The sequence below is a fragment of the Tiliqua scincoides genome, chromosome 1, assembly GCF_035046505.1.
Source record: "Tiliqua scincoides isolate rTilSci1 chromosome 1, rTilSci1.hap2, whole genome shotgun sequence".
NCBI lineage: Eukaryota > Metazoa > Chordata > Lepidosauria > Squamata > Scincidae > Tiliqua > Tiliqua scincoides.
Genome location: NC_089821.1, coordinates 66,605,862 through 66,629,443, shown reverse-complemented (window position 1 = coordinate 66,629,443; position 23,582 = coordinate 66,605,862). Strand labels below are relative to the sequence as shown.

Below are 23,582 nucleotides of genomic sequence, written 5' to 3'. Positions count from 1 at the left end.
TTATTATTATTATTATTATTATTATTATTATTATTATTATTATTATTATTATTATTATTCTTGAAGTGTGGCGGTGGTGTGGATTTGACCAAAAGGCAACACAGGCAAGAAACTGTTCCACTTACCTGTTCCTTAACTGGGAGTTGCATTAAAATGTGAGTTGGATTCAGGGCCTGGCTCCCTACTCATCTCTATTCATGAATGTTGTAGATGATTAGAAGCAGCCACCTGCATTAACTGGGGAATGCAACAAGTTCAGAGAGGGCCCAGGTGAATATTGTGAAGCAGAGAAGTATCTGCATCGGCTGTGCAGAAGAAGGAATTTTAGGCACAAAAGTCAGAAACTGGGGAAACAAACTTCTTCAGAGTGGTCCCAAAGCCTCTAGGCTTCTGTTGAGAGGAATCCAGATATTGGAAAACACTTTTGGAGAAATGTGTGGACAACTTTCACTTAGGCAGGATATCTCCTTTCTCCGTTCTTTGAATAGGAATTGTTTGCCATAATGTTGAAAGTTAAACATTTACAACACATTGCATCATATTGACCAATTGGGCAAAGAGCATTTATATGTTGACACATGCTGCATTGACCCCAATCATCAGACCTTAATTCAGGCCAAAAGGGTTTTGTACAGTTTTATGACTAGACCTTGAACTATAGGTAATAACTTTTTAGGGTTTAGGTGGCCAGACTTTATGTAGAATCAGGCTCTCTTAGGTGACCAAGGACAGAAGATGTAGAGTAACTACATCAGCACAGCGTCACCATTGTTCAGCGTGTGATTCCCTGGATGATGTTTTGTGGGGAAGCATCATTAAAATGTAATGCCAGTCTCTGGAAAGTGGTGTTTGGATGGGGCACTCATGGTTCTGAAGGCTCTCTCTGAGGAACTAAAAGAGAATTCCTAATCACCCTGCCCAGCATGGGCGTTTAAAGAAAAACAAATTAAGTTTTCATATACAATATTTCAATATAACAAAAGAATGGAAGTTGAGGCATTGGAGCAGAATGGGAGGCTTATAGAAGTCTCTGTGATGTCCAGATCTAGAGCTTAAATCAATCTGCAATTATATATATCAGTATGACTTTAGATTAATCTCTAGCCTTTTGTGTTACTGTGCAAGACTTCCCATTTTTAGATATTAGTTATCTCTATAATAACTACTCTTTAGAGAATTGTAGTCTCCATTTTCTTAAACAACCCCATGGTTTTGCGGAAAAGATTGCAAAGCCACATCCCCAGGATTAACCCATTTTATCCTTTTCCTGGACCAGCCAGCTTGGGTGTTGGCCAATAGCCCATGCCTATTGGAATTCCCACTTGGCTGGACTGACCCTTCAGTACTAGTGGTAGCATCAAATTGACCATCAGGGGTAGGTGGGGTGCAAGGCCAGGGCCCTAGCAACCTGACATTGACTCTGATCTTCAGATAACTCTGAGACATAGTTTTTACTGAGAAATAGAAACTGGCTCAGAGTTACCAAATGTGCCTTATGGTTGGCCTGAGGATTTAAGCCCAACACACTATATCACGCCACATGGGGTCTTCTGGCATGTTGCCTTTGATACTCTTCTGTGGAAAGATTTAGAAATATTGGGATAACTTATTCATTTAAAATCTACATCTTACAAATGTTGAATGTTTATGATTCACTTTTCTGTTCTCCCCTGTTCTTCCCATGGGCACTATGTTCTAACACCTCTGTGATGTCCTCCAGATGCAGCCCCCACCTGAGAACTGGACTCTTGTCACAGAGTTTGTCATGGTCGGCTTCACAAGCAACCATAAGGGGCGCTTGCCTCTTTTTGGCTTCTTCCTGGTTACCTATGTGCTGACCCTGACAGAGAATAGCATCCTAGTCCTCATTGTGGCAATGGAAAGGCGCTTGCACACACCCATGTACTTCTTCCTCATCCATCTTTCATGCTTGGACATCTGGTACACCTCACTCACTGTGCCCAAGATGTTGGCTGGCTTTGGATCCCTTGATGGTAGAAGGATCTCCTACTCTGCCTGCTTAACCCAGCTTTATCTTTTCACCTTCTTGGGTAGCACTGAATGTTTTCTGCTAGCAGCTATGGCTTATGACCGCTATGTGGCTATCTGTGAACCTCTGCGTTACCAAACCATGGTAGGTCGAGGCACTTGTCTCCTGTTGTCTGTCAGCTCATGGCTAGCTGGATTTCTCACTCCAGCATTACCTGTTTACTTCATGTCACAGTTAGTTTTTTGTGGCCCTAATGTAATAGACCACTTCTTCTGTGATGTTTCCCCACTCTTGGTCCTCTCATGTACAGATGTTTCCTTGAAGGAGATGGTTGACTTCCTGGTCTCCCTGTTTGTACTCATGGTGTCTTCCTCTGTCATTGTGATGTCATACACCCGCATAATCTCCACAGTGCTGAAGATTCACTCCTCGGTGGGGCGCCACCGTGCCTTTTCAACCTGTACTGCCCACCTGACTGTGGTGTCCATCTTCTACGGGACACTTTTCTTCATGTATGTCCGAACGAAGGTTGCCTCCTCTATCAACCTTAACAAGATTGTGTCAGTGTTTTATGCAATTGTCACCCCTGTGCTTAACCCCCTAATCTATAGTCTAAGGAATGAAGAAGTGAAAAGTGCCTTGTATAGGGTCATTTCCAAGCTTAAGCAGACAGCAATGTGAGAAACAGCTGTGCTTCAAACAACAAAGCTGTCTTTTTGGGAAACTGAAGAATAAAAGTGCTCTTTCCGGGCAAGGTCTTATCTTCCTTGCAACTGCTCCTAGTTGACCCCTTGAAGATTGCTTTCCTTAGTTTTAGAATAGTTTTTGTAACTTGGATTCACCATGTATTAAAAGGGGACCTATCTCAAAGGACTATTGCTAGTACAGTAACAAATGACATACAGTATTTATTTTCTTTTTTTTAACATGCATAGTTTGAGCTTTTAATACTTCTTTTAAAAATGAAACTAGCATATGTGGGTGAGGGGGCTAACTGACAGGGAGAGGAGAGCTTTAGTTCTTTCCCTTGCCATGGTTTCATTTTGGATTGGGGCCTCATATGTGCTATTCTCCCTCAAAGGTAGCTTCCATTGGCCTCCAGTCCAAGGCCTCTGTGGTTGTATTATAGATATTTCTAAAAGGGGAGGGGTGGGAGTGACTGATGATGATGATAAATAACTTTATTTTTACCCCAGCTTTCTCCCCGAAGGGACTCAAGGCGGCTTACAACAGGTTAAAACAGATTAAAAACATAATTTAAAAACAGATAAAAGCATATTAACATGATGGGCCTCTTGCCCTAAGAATATGTATATACTGCTTTTCAACAAAGTCATTCACAAAGCAGTTTAAAAAGAAATATTGTAAAGCAATAAAGATCAACATATACCGCAATTTGCATTGGTTTCAGAGTCACTCATACACCCAAGTCCAACCCCACAAAAAGTTGGATTCTCTTTCCTGTGTAAATGTATGTAAATTGTATACACTCCCCCCTTATTTTACATAATATATTATTCTTTAGCTGATTGTGGGACAGCCAGTCATTTATGTAGGACATGGAAATTCTACCCTTGACCAGGTGTTGCTTATGTGTTTTTAGGTGACGCTATTATTTCAAGCATAAGGACTAGAAGCTTTCTTAAAAACAAAAAGATTCTTGTGTAGTTCAATTCTGTGCCTAAACTCATAGCCTTGACAGAGTCTTCCTGTACGTGCACAAAGTTGCAGAATACTCAGTAGCATACTAAGGGCAGGGCAGAGAAGAGCAGTCCACCCTAGGTGCATACTGTAAGGGGTGCCAGTGTGTCTGTCCCTTCAAATGCTGGCTAGATCTGGCCTCATCTGTGGAGAATCTCAAAACAGAGGCCTCATTTACCTGGCATTTGAATGCCAGGTAGACCTGGCCTCCCCAGGGGATTTCAAGGCAGAGACCAGATCTACCCATGGCTTTCAGCAGCCACAGGCAGGACAATGGGAGCAGTCTGCCCCAGGTACCAGTCATGCTATGTACACCATTGATTCAGCTACAAGGCTAGTGATGTCCAACATGGGATACAGACAATGGGTCAGTATAATGGACAGAAGAAGATCTAGATTTCAGCCCCTACTGAAGCTGTAAAACTCTCTGGGTAAGACAGATTCACCTATCTCACTGGATTGCTTTGAGGATAAAAGGGGATAACGCCATGTATGCAATCTTTGGGGGGGGGGGGGGAAAGAGACACAAATGTGGTAGTGGCAAGAACTTCCTTGATGTTTTTGTAAGAGCTGCAGGCCAATCCTCCTTTGTCACCACTCAATTCTTATCCCAGCATAAACAACATATTGCACATGGAGGACTTCACCCTTATAAAGATGCAAATCTGGCTGAGCTCTGAAATTCAGGTTTGGGTTGATTGAACTGGCATATGGAGACTGTCCCAGTTACCACATTTCTAGACACGGAGAAGCCTGGCATGACAGCAAATATTTGCAGGTAGCCTCCTAGTCATTTGCTGTTTGTTGGAGTAACTTCCCCGAGTAGAGCAGTAAAAGCAAGTGCCCACAAGTGCACACTATTCATTTTCCAGTGTGTTGGGTTGCACAGAAACAGTTCTAGTAGGAAGAGTGTTCAGCATGGAGATGAGTCCTTTGCTGTTCTTGAAAAACCACACAAGGCAAGCTCATATACATGTCTTCACTGGAGGCCATAAGTCTATGGAGGATTTCATAGCAAAGCATCTGACCCCTGGATGGTAATTTCCACAATTGCTTCAGTCCTCTTACAATTTGTCCATTAGTTCATTTATTTTCTTGTTGATACATACCCTGCACATGCCCGATCTCGTTTGATCTCGGAAACTAAGCAGCTTCAGGCCTGGTTAATACTTGGATGGGAGACCGCATGGGAATACCAGGTGCTGTAGGCTTATACCATAGTCTTTCAAGACTGAAGGTTGCCAGCCAACCAACCATTTTGATCAATGGGATAGGCTACATGTTGGAAGAGATTTTTGTCATGCAGAATTATTGCATCTTTTCCCCAAATCTGGATGGCTGTAATCCTTTCTCATCATTCAAACTGTGCAGAGAGCATTACAACAGCATATAATATATACTGGTGTTGCAAGGCCAAACAGCCACTCAAATAAGCAACTCAGAATGACTCGGTACACAGGGATGAAGGTTCACAGGCTTTTATCGAATTATATACAATTGGTCCACGGGACCCATGTCCAGATCATGGACCCCGTCTGAACGGTGGTCCTTAACTTTTATGCCACACAATCCTTTGTCTGAAAATCTAGAATTCTCATTTGCTGAAGGTTTGACATCATAAATGGGGCTTAATTTTAATAGGACATAGATAAAATACCATTTACATACAAGATGGAAAATAGGTGGGCAACAAGTGAGCAAAACCATTGATTGGCTCTTATTTACATACAGGTGGGGTTTCATCTTAAAACTTTGCCAAAGTTACACAATTTCCAAAAGTTTCCAAAACCAGTAGGGTTCGTTGTAACATTATTCTATCCAACACTGACCCCCCACTCACATTTATTAGTTTAATTAGGGACCTCTTTGAGAAAATGTTTTTATACTATCCTTATTAAAGAGAACACACAAACACTTTAACATGGGTGTGAAGATCTTAATTTGGCAGAACCTCTAACCCATGTATTGACTTTTATTCCTTTAAACCCCTTTTGCTTGGGCCTGAGGTATGAGTGGCTTATGTGAACCAGAATCTTTTAAACATCCCTTTAACAATTTTACTATTATGACTAGTTACCTTGCATATATTGGTATTGAAGGCCCTATGACCTTTCCCTTTGTGACTGGCTAGCACTTATTAAAGTGTAATAAGGCTTCAGCTAGTTTCTTGTGACTTTCCTACACTCCAACTCAAAACAAGCCAAATAGTACTCTGCATATGGGATTTTCCCTCAACAAATCCTATTACATAAAAACCAAACTGCTTTGAGACATCTCTGCACTAACCCCCCTCTCTTATCGCCGGTTGTTATTCACACAAAGACTCTTTCTTAAGGATGGTCCTGTTTATCTAACTAGCTGTTCTAAACTCCCCTCTGCAGGTGCCTGCCAAGAACATCCTTGCCAATTATATATGTTGGTTACACCTTTAAAAGCAAAGACTAAATATTTATATGTGTTTTTCCTTCTTTTGAAAACTTAGAAGAATAAACAAGTGACTCCTGTCACCTGGCATGGAGACCTGGGCACCTGCCAAATAGCCCGTTATCTCTCTGGTTGCCTTGGTTGCCACTCTCTTATTCTCAATTCTGTGAAACTAACAACTTCTAAAAATAATTTCTCCTTCAAGCAACTTGTCTTGTTCTGTCAGACTAACTATGATTTTTTAGCTGGAAATGCCTTTATGCTTTAATAAAATCAGGCAGTTAAAACTTCTTATGCTATAGCAGTGTGATTTTTCAAACTGTTGTATTTGTTTCTAAAAATCAAGCAGCTCTCTCTTCTGTTGTGCATATGCTATAATATTGAACAAATTCTTAGTACTCTGTTTATACTCTATTGGGCTATCCAGGTCTAGGGTCAAAGGTCACATTGCCTTACTGGGACCAAATATACTGTATGCTATTGTGATGGCCACTGAGCATGCTTCTGTCAGAACATCAACCCTACTCTTTTTGTGGATGGACATCGTATAATCATGAAAAGTCTACACTTATACTGTAATTTGTTTAACTTTGGATAAAACTTCCCCTACTATTTATAACTGACTGTGCTCTATAATCATCAGACTGCAATCTAGGAAGAAGAAATGAATCATAACAATGAACTTTTCCTACTAAATTAGAAAACCACCAGATTCAAATTTTAGCTGATGTGATTTTAGAATTAGGATAATGGTGAAGGTTTGCCTTGTTTCCCGGCTTAAGAGGTAGAGATTGCTAGCACTTTCATATGTTCTTTTCCTCTGAGCCATTTAACCCACTGCACACTGTTCACCCACTTTGTCTTCATTGATTTCAGTTGGGATTGTCATCAAGTGTAAGTCTTCTGTGTGGATAATTCAGGCAGCCCAGTCCTATGTGGGCCATATGCTGCCAGAACTAGCATTCAGGCAGCTTAAGGTCCTCTACGGCTGTTGCAAAATGCAACATGCCATTTAGAGCAGCTGGGTCATCACCGCAAGTGGTGATGGCATCCCGCTAGTAGTCCCTGAACGTTCCCTGGTGCCAGTAAGTGAGTGTGAGGGGAAGGAGGGAGGGAAGGAGGAAGGGGGAGGCAATGGGGGCTGAATGGGGGAGCAGATCATGGACTAGAAGGGGGCAATATTGGTGGTAGTGCTGCTGCCAATATCCTATCCCCCTTCCAGGCCTCAGTCCAACTTCCAAGGTCCTATTGTTTTCAACTGGGCTTACTCCCAAGTAAGTGTCCATAGGATTGCAGCTTTAATCCTTTCTCTACCCACCATTTTTATATCCCAGCAATATAAACATATGTAATTGACAGTACTATTGGAACATAAGTATTGGACCGTGAAGGATTCCGAGGTGACAATAGGCTGTGGAAACCCAAAACTATGATGAAGCCTTTCTACTAGTGAGTTTTCTTACAGCACTCTTTAGCTCTTTATTTCTCAGGCTGTATATAACAGGGTTGAGAATAGGGGTACCAAAGATGTACACTAGAGGAACAAAGTGATCCATCTCATCAAACTTTCTGGATTTTGGGTGCAGATACACTAAAGAGCCACAGCCATACTGTAAGAAAACCACCATGAGGTGAGAGGAGCAGGTGTTGAAAGTTTGGAGCTGGCCCTTCCTTGAGGGTATTTGCAGGATGGTCCTGATGATACAAATGTATGAAACAGCAATTAACAGGAAGGGGACAGACAATATGGTGACACTGCCAACAAACTGGGCAATCTCCACAAAGGCGGTGCTAGTACTAGCCAACTTCAGCAATTGATTCACATCGCATAAAAAATGCTCAATCTGGTTGGAGTCGTTAAAAGGAAGGGAAAAGATCAGGGCAGTGATTTCCAGGGACAATAGTCCCCCAAGGACTAGCGAGGCAGCCACTAGCCAGACACATCGCTGCCAACTCATGATGTGAGCATAATGTAGAGGGTGGCAGATGGCAACATAGCGGTCATAAGCCATTACCACCAGAAGGAAGCTGTCAGCACTGCCCAGGGCTATGTAGAAAAACATCTGGGTACCACATCCTCCGATGGTGATGCTCTTTCTTTTTTGTATGACGCTCAGTAACATCTGAGGCACGACGGATGCTGTATAGCAGAGTTCAGTGATGGAAAGAGACCCAAGGAAGATATACATGGGAGTATGCAAGTGGGGGTCTCTCCAGATAGCTGCTATGATGAGCAGATTACCTAAAATGCTGACTACATAGACCACAAGCATTCCTGTGAAAACCAGGGCTTGCAGTTGTATGTTGTCAGGGAAAGCCAGGAACACAAATTCTGTGACTGCACTGTGGTTTCTTGGTATCATCAAGGGAGCTTTCTTCTGACAAAGAAAAAGGAAGAGATAATAAAATTATCAAAATCATGTCTTTAAAAAGCAACAGAAGATCTTCTAATCTCCCTGTAATTTCAGATGCATCTGCTTTAAAAAGAATTAAAATCTCTCTCTCTTTTGAGCAAGAAAAGTATTTTTCACTCACATGTTCTTCAACGTAAGGAAGAAGCTACAATATTGTTACAAGACATGGTAGTGGTCATGGGTAACGATAATTTGCATAACATTTATGGAAATTCTGAGAAGTTCTAGGAAACTGTGAAAAATAAGAACAGTGACTGATCTCTCTCTGCAGAAAAGGTAACTAGCCTCTGATTGATATTGTCATTTATAGTACATTCCATCTAATTGTGTCAGATCAAGAAAGGCACAATATAATATGCTTTCTACTGATCTCTATCCCAAAAGCTCCATCAGAAGTTTTAGAATATCAGGTATTTCTGAACCAACTCAAAATTATCTGGTTCAGTTTATTGTCTATGAATCTTGTGATTTGAGATGGAGTTTACAAAGGGCTGCTTTAGTTCATAAACCTGGATCATAAACCCAATTGCTGCCAGACAGACAGAGCTGTATTTCTATGTGCAGTTATAATCAGGGGCCAGTGGTACTCCAAAGTGTATTCTATTTGATGCGCAGAAAGCAGTCATCTCTTTTTTCCTTGTTCTTTTTTACTTATATGGCTAGAGAACTCATGGTAGAGGTTAGATAAACCTAGGACTTCCTTTTACTAGAGGTGTTTGTTTCCATTGAGAATGGTAGGATTACAGCCTATGTCTTACTGAACACAACTGGCAGCTGAGTAAAATAAGTAACACCATTTTCAAACCCCTCTAAGCTTCTACTTAGAAAGTAATTCTACTTTCTAAGTCTAATCACAAAAAAACCAGGGATGGGAAAATCCAGTGCGGCCTGAGTAGAGTCACAAGTCTCCACCCCCCTGCAACTGGACTTGAAAACGAGTCATAATAAGGGCACTTTCCGAGTTGCCAAGTTGCCTTTTCACGACTCTAAGACTCGAGACACCCGCTTTAAAAAACCTGCTTTGAAAAAAAATGGGGCTGCTGCTGGATTGTGTGGGAGTTCTCTTTAAATACTCCCCTGATGTTCCCACTTTTCTGTAAACAAGGTGGGAGGGTGTGGGATGGACTGTGTGAGAGCAGGGAGGAGGGTCACGCGCAGCAGCTGCAAGGTTTACCAGGATGACCCAATCCTTGGTAGCTCTACTCAGAAGTAGTCCCCTTCAGCCAGTCATTCAATGAGGCTCCCTCCTCCTAAGTAACAACGGAGCTCATAGCAGCCATGCCATGCAGTTGGCAAGCATGATCACTACAAACCACCTCCCTCCTCCTCCCTGGGCTTCTCTAGCCAATCGTAAGTCAAGAACCCCCTTGGGCTACTCCTCCTGCCCTCCCTCAGCCAAAGAAAATATCAGAACACCCATCCTTTGTGCAATGATCATCGGTTCCTTCCTTCCTATCAGAGACAGGCAAAACAGCTCACTCCTGCCTCTCCCCCTGCTCAGCTGCAGAAGCAAACATTAACCCTTCCCTGCCCCCTGGCTGGAACTTCCCTGCTGCTTGCCCAGTCTGAATGATGGCCCCATGAGGTTTTTCACACCACAAAAGCAGTAAGTAAGCATACCCAGACACAGGCAGACTTGAGTCCGTATGCAATGGGATGAATGACAAGTCAAGGAGCTCTTGACTTAAGTGTTTTTCTGAGTCTTCCACACATGCAACTTGAGTGTAAACGAGTCAGCAAAAAATGCTGATTTTTGCAACTCTAAATCCAGTCACAAGACTTGAGTTCCCATCCCTGCAAAATACTAAGAGTAATCCTTTGTTCCAGTAAAGTACATTTTCAAATTCAGAAACTTTTCTCTCAACATAAAATCTTCTAGTGAACTCCAATGTGCTTTTTTAAAGGAATAATGGAGTCTACTTTACTGCACTGTATTACATATTGCATCATATTCTGAGGACATTTGCAAGAGGGATCTGAAGGCCTTAGGAGTGGACCTCAACAAGTGGGAAACCCTGGCCTCTGAGCGTCCCGCTTGGAGGCAGGCTGTGCAGCATGGCCTTTCCCAGTTTGAAGAGACACTTGGCCAACAGTCTGAGGCTAAGAGGCAAAGAAGGAAGGCCCATAGCCAGGGAGACAGACCAGGGACAGACTGCACTTGCTCCCAGTGTGGAAGGGATAGTCACTCCCGAATTGGCCTTTTCAGCCACACTAGACGCTGTTCCAGAACCACCTTTCAGAGCGCGATACCATAGTCTTTTGAGACTGAAGGTTGCCAACTGCAACTGCAATATTCTGAGGTTACACCATTACTAAGACAGGCTCATATTCTGACAAAGCCATACCTCTCCTACAAGAACTAGTTTCCAACTGTACTCTCCACAATGAACCTATGGATATGAAATAATAAAATTCGGTGGCAGATTTTTGTAATGAGTTCATATGCGTACTTTCTCCAAGTCTCACACATTTGGTCATCCTTCACACTTGAAGGGGATTCTAAGCTATCATTTTTGAAATGTAACCCAGATATTTGACATTATTCCCATACAAGAATGCTATTATTACCCGATGTGCCCAATAATATACAGTAGTGAGATTACAGCTGGTGTCTGAAGTCGGCATCATTGGGCAGTTGCTGAGGGCCCAGGACTCTCAGAAAGGCCCCATGCCAATGCCTGAGAGAGCCTCTATATCTACAGTCTTTGCAGAGTAGTGATGAAGCAACTCTCTTGGTCAAGAGAATGAATCCAACTCCATCATTGCCTACTCTCTCCCACCCCTGTGACCATAGTCAGCTCCACCACAAAATTGTAAGAAGGTGAGGGGTGGGGGAGAGAAGTTAGGGTATTCATCAGCTCCTCTAAATCCCAGAGCTGACCCTCCCTGATTGAGATATTCTGTATATTTATGCAGTTGTCCTTTATCTTTTTTCTGCTTTATATTATCTAGCATAATAGGCTGATTTAAAATTCTCTCAAGAATATAGTTGGGCAGCATGAGAAACAAAAAATAATTATCCCAGATGGGACATTTAAATTTACTTGCTATTTTGCTTTTTCAAATCAGTTTTGGGGTTTCCATTTTGATCTTTCAGTATCAGTTTCATCTTCTCGGGCTGCAATCCTATGCATGCTTTCCTGAGAGTAAGCTCTACTTAAGACAATGGAATTTACTTCTGAGTAGACTATCACTGGTTTGTGCTCTTAGCCACTGAAATTGCTAATTCCTGAGCATTATCTGGATTTGTTGATTATCTGGTCCCTAAAACAAAATTGATTTTTGTAAAATCTGTTTTATTGCAAACATTTTGTGAGCAAGAAATATTCCACTGATGCTACCGCCGTAGACATAGAGAATATACTGGACAGAGATCATTTTTCCAGCTGAGAAAGATTGTGGGTGGCAGAATTATTTCCTAGATAACATATTAGGGACTTTATGTGTTGAGGAATTTAAGACAGAAATAAGTGACAGCAAATATAAATACGGGAAGGAGACGGAGTCGTTCTAACCACGAAACTGTTACTTCAGTCAGCGGATTCTAGAAGGTGCTTCATTGTCTTGCCTCCAATCTCCATTGCTGTGTACTGTGTAAAAAACAACAGTTCCAATCTAGAGGAGTGAGTATTTTGCCCATTTGTTTCAGGGGAATATGTTGCTGCATGAATTTTGACTGGGGCCAGGCAGTTTGATGGTGTCACACTCCCACATCAACTATGCTGGCTGCTGGTATCTTTCTAGCAGCAATTCAAAATAATGGCAGCTCTTCTTTCCCCCTAGGCCATTTAGGGCTTTGAGGTTATCTGAAGGACTGTCTCCCTGTCAAATGGAAAGGGTCATCGCCTGGGATCAGTTGGGGGTTCCCTCCTGCATGTTCTGCCATCAGTGGAAGTTTGAATTGCTGTGAAGCAAGAGAGTGCCTCTGACATGGTTGCACCTCATAAGCAGAACTCCTTGCCTTGAAAGACCAGAGTGGCTTCCTCTCTGCCAGCAATCTGGTGGCAACAGAAAACCCATTTTGGCCCCAATCCTATCCCAAAGTCCAGTGCTGATGCAGCCATGCCAAGTGGGTATGCGCTGCATCCTGCACTGGTGGGGGGGAAATCATGGAGGCCTCCTTAAGGTAAGGGAACATTTGTTCTCTTATCTTGGGGCTGCATTGCAGCTGCATTGGCACTGAAAGATTGGATAGGATTGGGCTCTCATTCTCCCTACCATTTGGGGTAAATTTTGTTCTGTCATCATGGGATTGTTGGTTTTCTGTTGTTGTTCTCCTGTTGTTAGACTGTATGTTTCTGCCCTGCTTCTTTGTGATTTTTTTGATCTTCTTTTACTACTGTCACTGCTTTATCTGTTCGTAAACCATCTTTGCCATCGTGATAGAAAGGGAGAGCTAAAATGTTTAAGAATAAGAACAGCCCCACTGGATCAGGTCATAGGCCCATCTAGTCCAGCTTCCTATATCTCACAACGGGCCACCAAATGCCCCAGGGAGCACACCAGATAACAAGAGACCTCATCCTGGTGCCCTCCCTTGCACCTGGCATTCTGACATAGCCCATTTCTAAAATCAGGAGGTTGCACATACACATCATGGCTTGTACCCCATAATGGATTTTTCCTCCAGAAACTTGTCCAATCCCCTTTTAAAGGCGTCCAGGCCAGTCGCCATCACCACATCCTGTGGCAAGGAGTTCCACAGACCAACCACACGCTGAGTAAAGAAATATTTTCTTTTGTCTGTTCTGACTCTCCCAACACTCAATTTTAGTGGATGTCCCCTGGTTCTGGTGTATGTGAGAGTGTAAAGAGCATCTCTCTATCCACTCTGTCCATCCCCTGCATAATTTTGTATCTCAATCACGTCCCCCCTCAGGCGCCTCTTTTCTAGGCTGAAGAGGCCCAAACGCTGTAGCCTTTCCTCATAAGGAAGGTGCCCCAGCCCAGTAATCATCTTAGTCGCTCTCTTTTGCACCATTTCCATTTCCACTATGTCTTTTTTGAGATGCGGCGACCAGAACTGGACACAATACTCCAGGTGTGGCCTTACCATCGATTTGTACAACAGCATTATAATATTAGCCGTTTTGTTCTCAGTACCTTTTCTAATTATCCCAAGCATAGAGTTGGCCTTCTTCACTGCCGCCGCACATTGAGTCGACACTTTCATCAACCTGTCCACCACCACCCCAAGATCTCTCTCCTGATCTGTCACAGACAGCTCAGAACCCATCAGCCTATATCTAAAGTTTTGATTTTTTTGCCCCAATGTGCATGACCTTACACTTACTGACATTGAAGCGCATCTGCCATTTTGCTGCCCATTCTGCCAGTCTGGAGAGATCTTTGTGGAGCTCCTCACAATCACTTCTGGTCTTCACCACTTGGAAAAGTTTGGTGTCGTCTGCAAACTTTGCCACCTCACTGCTCACCCCTGTCTCCAGGTCATTTATGAACAGGTTGAAAAGCACCAGTCCCAGGACAGATCCTTGGGGCACACCGCTTTTCACTTCTCTCCATTGTGAAAATTACCCATTGACACCCACTCTCTGTTTCCTGGTCTTCAAGCAGTTCTCAGTCCATGAGAGGACCTGTCTTCTAATTCCCTGACTGTGGAGTTTTTTTAGTAGCCTTTGGTGGGGGACTGTGTCGAACGCCTTCTGAAAGTCCAGATATATAATGTCTACGGGTTCTCCTGCATCCACATGCCTGTTGACCTTTTCAAAGAATTCTATAAGGTTCGTGAGGCAAGACTTACCCTTACAGAAGCCATGCTGATTCTCCCTCAGCAAGGTCTGTTTGTCTATGTGTTTTGAGATTTTAAACAAATGAACAAATGTTTTAAACAAATGAATAAAAAAGAAGTAAAAAAATCTATCTTGTGTTAACATATAAAATGGCTTAAATCATTTTTTTTCCTCTGAAATAATGCATAAGGAAAACTTATCCTGGCTTTGATCTGCATTTGGTTTCCCTTCTGTAGTGACATTCGTACATGGTACAAAGAGCGGAGAGATGGTGAAAGATAGTTTTCAGTGTTGCATGTGAAAATGGGCAACACACACACACACACACTTTTTAAAAATTTTCTGTTAGATCCCACCCTCCAGGAACTCAGGGTGGTGTGCATGGCTTCTCACTCACCTCTTATCTTCACAATAACTCTGAAGTAGCTTAGGTTGAGAAATAACAACAGGTCCAAGGTCACCCAGTAATCCTCATGGCTGAACTGGGATTTGAATTGGAAGAGAAACTAGTAATTTTACTGCAGTTACAAAGAATAAAACACTAGGCAAAAGCACTACATGTTCCAAGTCTACCTACTGAGGGGATCTTGAGAAGCTTCACATTAGTATAGGCCAGTCTTCTTTAACCAGCTATAAGCATCAGCAGAACTGGGGTCTTACGGAGTGGAAAGTGAGCCTGTGTCTTACAAGTTGTTTGGTGATCCAGGGAAGAGGAGAAGGCAAGAGCATGTTTGGAAGAGGTTCAGGGAATTTGTTGCTTTTAGCATAGGGGTCAGAGGGATTCCCAGTGAGAATGGGGCTCGCTTCTAGCCCTTGAGATTTATTTAATTTTCCCTCAGCTATGAAAAAATTAACTCCCAAACACAGATGTTTTGAGGTAACACATATATGATTCAGGCATTGTTATTTTGGTTTAAGAACACTTTTCTTTCATCCCACTGCCATTTTGGGTCAAACAGCTTTTTGAAAGACTACAAACACCTGTTCGGTGGAGGCAATAGTGAGATGAGAGTGCACACCATGGACAATGCTGCCTCCCTTGTGCCACATTCAACCCTCTGAACAATGACTTTGCTCTTGGGGAGGAAGTGGGAACTGCCCAGTAGAATACAAGGGGAAAATACCAGGATTTTTTTTAGCATACCTGTGATTGGGAAACGGGGTCACCCCATCCTGCCCAAGGCAGCAGCAAATTCTGGAGGTTATGTTCTTTCCAGTTCAATTCTTTTTTCAAGTTTTAAGAAGTGGTTTTCATTTATTTGTTTTAGTTTTTAAACATTTAATACTATGATGTTTCTGCATGGAACTCAATGGCGCGCAAGGTTCCTGCACGCAACTAAATGCTAGATTTGCCCTGGGAAGGGGTGTGAGGCAGCAGTTTGTTTCTTTGTTTTTCACATTTTTATACCACCATTTTTCCAAGGAGCTCAGGGTGGTGTACCTAGTTCCTCCCCTTTCTTTGTCTTCACAACAACCCTGTGAGACTGAGAGTTAGTGACTGGACCAAGGTCACCCAAGAAACTTCAAAGTTGAACGGGGATTTGAACCGAGATCTTCCAGTTCTAACTTCTGAACCACTACAATACACCACCCTAACAAGTTTACAGAGAATGAGCTTTGCTGCAACCTGAGGAGTGTTCTGTGGGAGATGATTTTGGCTGGGAAGGATTCCAAAGAATCTGGAAAATGTCTGTGAGTTTAGTTCATTACAAATGTATTGTGTGACCAGTAGGCAGTGGCGTTGCTAGGAGGTGCGGGGGGTGCTGGCCGCACCGAGTGACGAACACGGGGGGGGTGACATGCTAAACTTGTGGTGGTTAGGGGTACTACTGTCATGTTATATACCATTGGATGTGGAATTTCCAGCAGAATACAATGCAAAAAACCAGAGTGAAATATCTCCTTTCTATCAAAAGTTATGGCCAAAAAACCAGAGAACAAAAAATGCATGGAGCCCTATGGAAACTGAGACTGAGCTGTATCGCACGTTTACTCATGAGTAGGTGACCTTGCCTTAGTCCATCAGAAAGGGCAGGCTGTGAGGAATCCAAAGACACCAGAATGGTCCTGATCCAATGAAAGCAGCCCCAAAAATCACATGAGAAGGAAGTCTCTCCCTCCAAGCAGACAAATGTATTGAGCCCTATGGAAAGCAAAACTAATCCTCACAGTCATGTTTACTTGCGAGTAAGCAAACGTGCCTTTGCTGGTGGTCAGGCCAGGCAAAGGGGAATGTGAAGCAACCAGAATGGTCCTGATCTGATGAAACTGGAGCCCAACAAATGCTCCAGAAGGCAGCCTCCCCCACCCCCCAAAAAAAGGATCAAAACAGAGGCTTCAGCTGATAAGGTGAATTTTTTTGAGACTTGTAAAGCCAGGTGGATCCTGACAGTGACCTGTTTTAAACAGAAGTTCTTAAATTGAACTGGGCACTGGGCAGGGCTGATAACCTTTCTGATTTTGGAGGGGGGTGTTATTGCAGGCAGGCCACAGGGGAAATTCACTTGGTTGACCAGGGTTGGCTTCTGCTTATTTAATTATTTGTTTTACTTTAATTATTTATACTTATTTATTTTAATTTGCCTGATGATGTCACTTCCACCATGACATCACTTCTGGTGGGTCTTGGACAGACTGTCATTCTAAAAAGTGGGTCCCAGTGCTAAAAGTTTGAGAACTACTGCAATAATGTGTTAGTAAGTTGACACCCTCAGTGTGTGTGTGTGTGTGTGACATCACTAGTGACCAAAATCACTAAAATCAAAATTTGGAAGAAGAATGCCATCATGTTATATATCAATCAATGCGTAATTTCATGCAGAATGTCTTCTGTCTTTGTTCAATCAAAAGGTACAGCCAAAAAACCAGTGGCGGCAGAGTGATGGTACATCACCACGCCCACCACCTGGGGTGTTGCCCCGCCCACTGCATAGGGGGTGACGTGCTGGCATCCCGCACCAGGTGACGTGAACCCTAGTGATGCAACTGCCAGTAGGTACTCACTTCTTCTTCTAGCATTGATTGATTGATAACAGCTCACCAGGGTTTCAGACAAGAGGTCTTTCTCAGCCCTACCTGGAGATGCTACCAGAAACTGAATAAATCTGGGATTTTCTCTATGCAAAGCAAGAGCTCTGTCACTGAGCTACAGACTCATAAAGGGCATCAGTATATCACCTCTTGTCCACCAGAGCTCTCCTTTGACTCTCCTGAAGTCCTAAGAAGAGGGAAAGTAGCAATAGGACTTGAACAATCTACCTTGATGCTTCCTATAAGACTTTAGCTTCTAAAACACAGTATACTGCACTATAATTCTAAAGGGGACTTTCACATGCCCTCTTGTGAGTCTCCAAGTAGTCTAGTTCAGTGTCCTGAGCCAAGCCAGTGGATACAAACCTACAAACTTTTCCCCGCAACCCCAGATCTTAATGCTACCATGATTCTGACCTCTAGCCCACTTTTTCCCACTGCCCCAATACTAATTATTTAGCCTCACCGTGTAGGGGGGAAGAACAAATATTTATGTTCTAGAGTGGGTAGGCAACATTTAGTAACTTAGTGACTGTGTTTTTTGTTTAAACCTGTATCAAGCATACCATGTACATCCAATTGTCCCTATTTACTAGGGAAAACCCATATTATCTAGTTCATCTCCCTAGAAAATCACCTTTCTTATGATTCCTTGTTAAAATTTTGTCTCTGTGTTGCCAGTGGTGGGCCTTGAGTACAGCTCAGCTCCCAAGCCAGGCCTCTAGAAACTCTAATAGTGTAGTCCAGTGGTTCTCAAACTGTGTGCTGCGGTGCCTGAGGGCACAGCAGTGAACTCACAGGGGTGCTGAAGGATATCCTTGGCGTCCTCGTCGTCCTGGGTGCCACCATCTTGGATAGTATGGCGTCCAGGAGAACTGGAAAGAAGAGGCAGTAGAATAGCTAGAGGGAGGGCAAAACAGTAAGTACTGCAAGCATCATAGTGTGCCTTGTCAGCGGCCCCTCCCACCTCATTGGAGCCACTCTGGGCAGCAACAGCAACACACAGGCCCTTGACATACCAAATGGCTTCTCTTATGCATTGCCATCACTGCCCAAAATGGCTCCAATGGCAATTGAGAGGCCACACAGTGCACTGTGGCAACTGCAGTACTTACCATTTCCCCCCCCAGCTATGCTACTGAGAAGAGGCCACCACAAAAGGCGGGAGCCACTAACACAGTACGTTTGTGAACTGCTGGTGTAGTCCTATGTGTGTTTACTCAGAGGGTGAAGATGGGATATTGAACTTGGGATTTACTTCCATGTAAGTGCGTACAGGATCGCAACCCGAATGGGCAACAGATACATCCTATCTAGCACAAATGCATGTATGTGAGTAGCAAGGCACCATGCAGTGTATATCCTACTATTTTTCATTTTGCAGTTATATGCTGTGGTACTTTTGAACTGTTGATAACACAGGCCTACAAAATTGAGGCTCAGAAAAGTTTTTCCCAAACTTTATGGTGGTTTGATATGAATTTGGGGTGCCGATTCCAAAAATGGCACCCGTTTTGCCCTATCATGTCTAGTTTTGGAGATATAGTATAGCCTCATTAGTGAATGGTTCAAGCAGCTTCCTCATGAGGAAGTCATCGTGTAGGCTTAGAGGCTATGCCGTGTCTCCAAAACTAGATGTGATAGGGCAAAACGGATGCCATTTTTGGAATCAGCACCCCAAATATACCCAGGAATTGGTGTAATGTTTAAGGAAGCAAAATGTGTGTTGACCTGTGTAACCTATTTGGCCAGTTGAGGTGATACTTACCCCATCTGACCAGCCCCATGTGTTTAATGATGTATGTGCTTGTGGGCTTTCATACATCTTGGCCCCTTTCCTCACTTCTTCTGCCTTCTTCCTTATAAATTTCTCCAAATGCGTGTATGGGGGAGGATTGTCTGAATCACTACACAAACTGCATGTAATGGGGTGGTTTGGACAAACTGCCCCCACTTGATCAGGAGGATTGGGGAGGGCAAGAGAAAGGGTTAGGATGTGCGTACCCCAGGAGCATGCACAACATTATATGCATGTTGGACAAGGGTAAGCATTGTCTGAATTGACCTGTTATTTATAGGACAATGATGTTTTTCTAGTATTTCTCTAACCAAAAGAATTGTCATCAGGTTTAAATCAGTGAAATACAGATTAGGGTAAATGAACAGCCAGGCAGGCCTTCAAAAATATATAAGTAGTAGAGAGAGTGGGGCCTGGAAAATGATAATTGCTATAAGATTGGGGGTGTTCCAAGTACATACATATTTTGATGTATGAAATGGTGAAGGTTATGTCTGAGTCAAAGATACAAAGGTCTGTGCACAGTGATGACTGTATACAGGAAGGAATGGCCATGCATAAGAAGAGAAAGAACAGATTATTAAAGAAACTGCAGGCTATGTTGTCAAATCATACTAGGCTGCAATCCTATACACACTCATCCTATACACACTCATTGGGAGTAGGTCCCAATGAACTCAAAGGGACTTACTTCAGGGTAGAATGCATAAGACTAGTTTTTATTTCACCATTGAGGATTCAACTGCACATCATGACCCTTAATGGCCTTGAGGTCATTTTATGGCAAAAAGATTGGTACAGATAAATACATACATATCATAGACAGCTATGTGCAATAAAAGCATAATAATAGACCATTCGGCTTTGCATTGCTGGGAAGCAACTGTGTGTGTGTGGGGGGGGCAATTTGGAATGGAAATGCAGCAGGTTGATGCTCATGCTGATGCTTTTGTAACATGCTGTCGGATTTGCATAATTAGCAAATTTGCATAATATGCAGTGTAAACTGCCTGGATTTGGTGACCTGAAATATGGCCTCCCAAGAAACAATTAAACTTTTATATTTATTTATTTATACAGGTATTTATATACCGCCTTTCTTTGGTCGTCAGATTTCTCCTCAGACTTTAATCCAAGGTGGTTTACTTAGGCAGGCTGTTCTAAACCCCCATAGGGATTTTTACAATTGAATAGTTCTAGTCTGTCATAGAACTCCTCCTTCCAGCTGGATTCCTTCCCGGTCTGGCCTCTCTCTGGCCCTTCGCCTCCCATGCTCCACTTGACTGCCATCGAGGGTCAGCTCATCAGTATATCAGTATATCAGTCAGTTCTCAGGTACTTCCGGCTGTTTCGAACTGGCAGCCTCAGATCTTCAGGCATACAAGGTGGCAGCTCTACCAACTGAGCCAGACCTCCTGTCTTGAGGACATTATATGAGACTAATTATGAGTCCTCATTATATGAGGACTATATGAGACATTATTAAAACACACACACATCATGTCCATGATGCTGAACTGGTCAAGTATACATTTTACTCATGGACTACTGCCATGCATTCATCAAGTCTGATTTGGAAGGAGGGAAAGATTCATTTGATTACTTTTCTCTCATCAGAAGGAAATTTATTTTTAAATTGCCAAATTATACTGTACCTTTATTATTTATACAAAATATCAGGGTTTTTCCTTTACCCTTCACATATATGTGGCTGCTGAGCCTGAGAATGAATTTTCAGTGGTCCCATCAGTGGCCCAGGCAAGATCCCTCACCCTCATCATGCAGATTCAGAAGGTGTCGTGCTCTTGTGCAATTGCTTGTTGGCAAATGCATGTTCTCAGTCCTGTATTTGCTGAAGCAAAGTGAATACTGAGGATGAGAGTGCATTTGTAGGGAGACATTGGTGGGTAGGAAGCTGGCATGATGGGCACATAGTCCAGTGCCTACTTCCTGATTCTTCCCTGCCGTGCCTCTCCTGCCATTGTTTATTGGACTGGCCTAAATCCCACTGTCAGACCCAGCTAGGGAAAGAGGATTAGGGAAAGAACATTGCCTGGGGACGGACCATTTGGAGAAATGAATTGGTGGTGATCACTGATACTGCTCAGCGGATGCCCCACTCCCCACATTTGCCTTATGAGGACATGTTGGCATAGGGGACTCAGTGTTTTCTTCATAACATGTAGTTCCAAGTTAAGTTACATGAGGAATATGTGAAATTTATCCAGAAACAATAATTCAGTTCAGTCAGCTACCCTGCCCACACCTCCCCCTGGGCCTAGAAGCAATTTTCCACGCGAAAGGGCAGGCGCCATTTTTGACCTCTGCTCTTCAAGGAATGATGCTGATCAGTGGTGTTCAGATTTCCTTTGAAAAGCACGACGGCTGACGACTTTCCTCAGGGCTGCTTTCACCTCTCTGTTCCTCAGGCTATAGATGATGGGGTTGAGCAGTGGTGTGCCCAGAGTGTACACCATTGATAACATCTGATCTTGTTTTGGAGAAAAGCTGGCATTTGGGCGCAAGTACATGAAGCTGCAGCAACCATACTGCAGGGCTACCACCGCTAAGTGGGAGGAACAGGTAGAGATGGTCCTTTGACGGCCATCGGCTGAATGGATCCGCAGCACTGCCACAGCGATGAAGAAGTAAGAGGTGCAGATCAACACAAAGGGCACAGCGATGGCCATTATCCCAGTGAGGAACACCCCAAGCTCATCAAGCTTGGTCTTGTCACTGGTGAGCTGCATTACTGGTGGTACATCACAAAAGAGGTGTTCGATTCCATGTGCACCACAGAAGGAGAGGTGGAAGACCAACCACACCAGAGTCAATGAAATCAAGAAACCAATCAGTAATGAGGCAGTTACTAATTGAATGCAGAATTGATGGGTCATGATAAGTGTGTAGCGCAAGGGTTTGCAAATGGCTACATATCGATCGTAAGCCATGATAGCCAGTAAGAAGCAATCAGCACTACCCAGTCCAATAAAAAAGAACATCTGGGCACCGCAGCTCCTGAAGGTGATGAATTTCCTCTCCTGCAAACTGGTCACCAGGATCTGGGGGATCACAGCTGCTGTATAGCAGAGCTCAACAAGAGAAAGTGTCCCCAAGAAGAAGTACATGGGAGTGTGCAGGTGAGGGTCCCCCCAGATAGCTACCATAATGAGCAGGTTACCTGTTGTTATGGTTGCATAGACTAGACTGATGCCCAAGAAGAGTAAGATCTGATGCTCTGGGTGGGTGGGAAAAGCCAATAACATGAAATTCAGTATGGCAGTGCAGTTCTCCTGGAGCATCCAGCTGGCTTGCCCTCACCCTACAGTGGAGTCAGAGTGGAAAATTAGAGAGCATAAATGGTAAATACAAAGCCTATACTATACTCAAAGGCACTGGATTTCCGAAACTGAATAAAATTCTGGTTTGAAAAAAAATACACAGGATACTCTGTGTGTAAGTGCGTGTCTTGTTTATCTTTCTCAGAGAAAGAGAGAGGAAACATCAAGAGGCTGGCAAAGTCATACTAGCTTAAAATGATATCATTCCTTTGCCAACTTTTGTGACTTGATTACAAGTCCTTCATTTTAGAAGCATTTGAAAATCAGAGGCATTGAAGCTTAAGGGGAGCCCCAGTTTTTATGCTTCAATAACAGGTTTTTAGTTAGCCCTCAAGGTTAGGATAAAATCTTGGGTGCATGACTGCAATTCATGTCCAAAATTGTCAGAATTCATACACTGATAGAAATCCCAAATTGTTTTGTCTCATTATTTCTAAAGTAATCTCATTTTGGAAACACTAGTCTTGAAGAACTGGCACTTGAGATTTTGAAAATACAGTGGTGCCTCGCATAACGAATGCCCCACGCAGCGAAAAACTCGCATAACGAAAGAGTTTTTCGATTGAGTTTGGTAACTCGCATAACGAAAGTTTCTGGCCATGCTTCCCATAACGAAAATTTTTTAGGTCCATGCTTCGCATAACGAAAACTTTTTAGGTCCATGCTTCGCATAACGAATTTTTTAAAAAATTAAAAATTTCGTGTATGCTTCAAATTTTAGAAATCCTCTGTACAGTATGTATGCCTTTAAAGAGCACGTAATAAACACTTTGTAAACCAAATTTGACTTCGTTTTGACCTTTTTTGCCCATAGGAACGCATTAATTAAATATCAATGCATTCCTATGGGAAAATGCGATTCGCAAAACAAAAAATTCGCATAACGAAAGGATTCGCGGAACGGATTAATTTCATTATGCGAGGCACCACTGTACAGATAATCAAGATGGATAAACACACAGATTTTTCAGCTGCAGTCACAGAGATCTTCAGTTAAGGTGGAGAACCACATGACTGAAGATCTCCTGATTCATATTTTCTTTAGAAATACTGTGCTGAATTGTTCACATCACCTGGCTGCACTCAGGACACAATTACAAAACTACAACAATGTTGTGTGAACCGAGTTTTGTT

The 23,582-nt window shown here is 42.9% G+C and overlaps 3 protein-coding genes across 3 annotated transcripts; 1 reads left to right on the top strand and 2 right to left on the bottom strand.

Annotated features, from left to right (window-relative positions):
* Positions 1-255: 255 nt before the first annotated feature.
* On the bottom strand, positions 256-8,478 carry LOC136644314 (olfactory receptor 10W1-like). The gene is made up of 2 exons (XM_066620081.1): positions 7,574-8,478; positions 256-325 (listed from the first exon to the last, which is right to left on the bottom strand). The coding sequence occupies exons 1-2, from the start codon at positions 8,476-8,478 to the stop codon at positions 256-258; spliced, it is 975 nt and encodes a 324-aa protein (XP_066476178.1).
* Positions 1,721-2,671, top strand: LOC136636597 (olfactory receptor 6Q1-like). Its single transcript, XM_066611754.1, has one exon. It carries the CDS (start codon positions 1,721-1,723, stop codon positions 2,669-2,671), a length of 951 nt encoding a protein of 316 aa, XP_066467851.1.
* A 12,977-nt stretch (positions 8,479-21,455) lies between the features above and the next one.
* LOC136644309 (olfactory receptor 10W1-like) lies at positions 21,456-22,409 on the bottom strand. The gene has a single exon (XM_066620067.1). The coding sequence runs from the start codon at positions 22,407-22,409 to the stop codon at positions 21,456-21,458; it is 954 nt and encodes a 317-aa protein (XP_066476164.1).
* Between the last annotated feature and the right edge of the window lie 1,173 nt (positions 22,410-23,582).

What these genes read in the sequence shown, in the direction of transcription:
- LOC136644309 (XM_066620067.1), bottom strand. Translation starts at nt 22,409, where the DNA reads ATGCTCCAGGAGAACTGCACTGCCATACTGAATTTCATGTTATTGGCT.
- LOC136636597 (XM_066611754.1), top strand. Translation starts at nt 1,721, where the DNA reads ATGCAGCCCCCACCTGAGAACTGGACTCTTGTCACAGAGTTTGTCATG.
- LOC136644314 (XM_066620081.1), bottom strand. Translation starts at nt 8,478, where the DNA reads ATGATACCAAGAAACCACAGTGCAGTCACAGAATTTGTGTTCCTGGCT. An exon ending in GAGCTAAAGAGTGCTGTAAG is followed by an intron (nt 326 to 7,573) that starts AAAACTCACTAG and finishes CTTTTGTGCCTA; the next exon opens with AAATTCCTTCTTCTGCACAG.